This window comes from Sinocyclocheilus grahami, unplaced genomic scaffold, assembly GCF_001515645.1.
Source record: "Sinocyclocheilus grahami isolate Dianchi unplaced genomic scaffold, SAMN03320097.WGS_v1.1 scaffold1459.1, whole genome shotgun sequence".
Taxonomy (NCBI): Eukaryota; Metazoa; Chordata; class Actinopteri; order Cypriniformes; family Cyprinidae; genus Sinocyclocheilus; species Sinocyclocheilus grahami.
Window position 1 is genome coordinate 221,163 of NW_015506638.1, and position 3,414 is coordinate 224,576.

The window sequence follows — 3,414 nt, forward strand, 5'->3', positions numbered from 1 at the left end:
CCACTGTATGTGTATATATATATATATATATATATATATATATAATCATACAACCCTAGTTTTTCTTTGACAAACTTCACCTATCTAGCTTTATTTTAAAGCATAACAAAGTGCAGTGGATGATTGACGGGTGAATAGATGGTCCTTTACTGTCCTGGATACAGCAAAACAAATTCAAGTTTACCTTTCAAAGCAATGTGGTCACATGCATCTCTGACTGTCTCTCTTTGTAGATTAATTAATCAGTCAGATTACAAAATATCTTGGACTGATCAGATCACCTGAGATGGATTTTAGTACTGTAAATGGATGGAGTTTGAATGGATTTTAATGGGTGTAAACGGAGAAATGTGTTTCTTGTGTCAGGTTCCAGATGGGACGACAGTCATATTGTTTGATGTGCTCAATGTAACATACTTTGCATGTGTTTTAGGAGGCCTTTGCCAAAGAAGAGACCGATTCCCAGAAGCAAGAGTTTACTCCTCCTGAAGAGTATGTCATTCCCCCTTCACTTATACATCAGCATACTTTGCACATGGCATATAAAAAACAATAATGCCACACTATAGTACTAACTTCGTCTGAGGATTAGTGATTGGAAGTGGGTTTGTTTGTTCACTGTGCTCTTGATTTCAGGGTGACTGAGAAAAAACTGGTCAAGATAAACCCTCCTGCTACAGTTGGTGAGGTAATGATCTTTACTGAAACCAAAGGGGTGTTTTGCACCAGTAGGGCTGGAATTGAGACATTATCATTTGAAAATGGAGATGATGATAAAAAGAGATAAACAATGAAATAAGTTACTGATATTAATGTCATTATCATATTTACCCTTGACTAATTATTTGTCAAAGAAATGTGTAATTTGGCTGCCGTTACAGTGAAAAATTACGGTGATGGCAGTGCTTGGCGTTTGTACAATATAGTGCTGGCCTATATTTTACACTACACATTTAATAGATGTGCATTATATAATTAAATCCTATGGTATGTTCTTCTTGCCATAAAAGTAAAAAAATATTATTTTCATTGCAGAGGCTTCAGAAAAGAGCGGCACGCTTCAATATTGCACCAAGTGCGGACAGCAAAAAGGCAGCAAGAGCAGCAAGGTTTGCTTGTTTGAGAGAGAGATTACATTTGTTTTTCTTTTTTTGTATTAAATGTCATTAAAAGATGGTTGAAGACTGAAGAAGTCTTGAGAATTTCTTTTGGTTGAAATGCAGTGTTTAGGCTGTGCAATGGTCTTATGTAAGAAAAGTGAGCCACACCAGTGCACATAGGCCTGTGCTTTATCGTGTAGCAATATGTGGAAAAAAAAATCTCACACACTTATCTATTTGAATGGGAGAAGACAAATCTACATAACTTTGTCAAAATTGTTTCAAAACACGTTAAATCTGAAATAAAATGACAACAATAGTACATTTTACATGCATTCTAGAGGAAAAAAAACAGACTGGTAACTGTAAAATGGTGAACGTGGACATGTGAAAATATACATCGGTATCATCTGTTAGCTATAATGCTTATATAATGCAGTAGATTATTGCATGCGTTTTTTGAGCCATCTATATATCTTACATTCCTGTTCTTGTTTTGTAAGGTTTGGTCTGCAAGAACCTGATGCTGTATCATCCAAAGGCGAGTTGACAATCTAATACAGTGCATCATGTTTTTAAGTAATTGTATCAGTAAGTTGCAAGTGAAAGACATGACATAACATTTGAACAACCAGTCACTAATTAGTGTTTTGATCTCATGTCCTTTGTGTTGACTTTTGGTCATGACCAACTGTAATGAATGACTCGTTGAGTCATTTGTTTAGTCTGATAATGTCTTCAAATTTGTTCATTTCAGTCTTTTGATAAAGTATTTATTTACTTAAAACTGGTACATACACAAGTCAGTCATTTGAATTTGGACATCAGTGCTTGCTCTGTGTTTGGTGTGTTAAGCAGTTAAGGCCTGGAAAAATGAATAAACCCTAGAAACTTTTGGAAAAGAAACCCCTCACGAGTACCATTATTTTTCCACAACTTATTAAGCGGCCAAATGCACACAAAATTGTCAATGTCCATCCTTGCGAGTAGCCTTATAAACACAGTCGGTTTTGTCTTAAGTGAATGTTGAGAAAGAAAACTGTTGTGTATCAGTATATTGGATCCATTCAGTTGGTCTTACAGGAACAGCAGCTCAAAGGGGTCATGAACTGACTTTTTTTATTTTATTTTATACTGTTGTCTGAGGTCCACTTTTGACATTCGCATGGTTTTTACATTTAAAAACATCAAAATCATTAAGTAATGGGCTATTTTCTACCCTGGTTTTGAGGCCGGCTCGAGAAACGCTGGGTTTTTATGGGCATGCCGCATTGAAGACTTGGAAGTAAACGCCCACTGCTATGATTGGATAATAGTTTTGCATCGTAAACTAACTTTCTGTGTGCCTGTTTGACAAGCTACATCCTTCATAGTTGGAGCCTTCTGTGACTTTGGTTAGACACGTACATATAATTAGGACATATCAAGCGATCTCTAACAAAGCAATAGTGACGCATAGTACAAATATTTTTTACTTTACACAGCATTGCTTTTTGATCTCAGTCTCTCTACAAATCCAGCGTCGAACTGTGTCTCGTTTACAAAGGAATCCGCGGTAAAATTAAGCTCAATGTTTTACTCGCGTGAGCTGAAACTTAAATTTATTAAAAATAAAGTTCATTCCTAATATATGAAGCCAAAGGAAGTTTATGCAGTGACTCTGTTCTTCCACAACCAGGCACTGCACAATATTTTGCAATCTTTAACAGCATGTTTATTGCTTGGTTGCTCGATCCGGTTTAGCTTATGTTATTGATCTACTATGTCATGCACGAATCAGTGGGCGGGGCTACAGAATTGGGCATTGATATTCTTCTGTGGAGGCGGTGTTTAGGCACATTCCAGGATCTGGCGTTCGCTGGGCCTGGTGTCAAAAGCTTTTATTTCAGTAACAAGATTGTTTTCAGTTCTGAAACTTACAGAATATTATTTTAGCATGATGACCGTGTATATCAAAAGGTCAAGTAAAAGTTGATTTCTCAATTCATGACACCTTTAATAAAGCTGTGCAGTCTGTCATTAATGTTAATCAAACGACAAAAGACAAAAAATAGGGCAATCACTGCTCTTGACTAAACATTTGTAACTTTAATTTGAATGATTAATCTGTTTTTAATTTACAGTTTATTCAATTTCTGTATATTTCTCTACCTGAATACTACTGTTAAACCTAAACGGTTTCCTAAATGAAATTCAGGTTCTGAGTTCAGTTGATGATATTGGTTAAATATTTAATATATATATTTATTTATATGTAAATATAATAATGACATTATATATACAGTGGGGCAAAAAAGTATTTAGTCAGCCACCA

General features: G+C 35.4%; 1 protein-coding gene across 2 annotated transcripts in view; it reads left to right on the forward strand.

Moving 5' to 3' along the window:
• Positions 1-1,717, forward strand: part of LOC107570446 (SAP domain-containing ribonucleoprotein-like) — an 8,025-nt gene extending 6,308 nt beyond the window's left edge. The window contains exons 4-7 of one of the 2 annotated variants that reach the window (XM_016256680.1): positions 434-492; positions 637-688; positions 1,036-1,109; positions 1,604-1,717. In XM_016256680.1, coding sequence (XP_016112166.1) covers positions 434-492; positions 637-688; positions 1,036-1,109; positions 1,604-1,658 — 240 coding nt within the window. In that variant the 3' untranslated portion in view covers positions 1,659-1,717. The remainder of the gene's footprint in view (positions 1-433; positions 493-636; positions 689-1,035; positions 1,110-1,603) is intronic. The other variant, XM_016256678.1, reaches the window with a different exon arrangement.
• Positions 1,718-3,414: the final 1,697 nt, after the last annotated feature.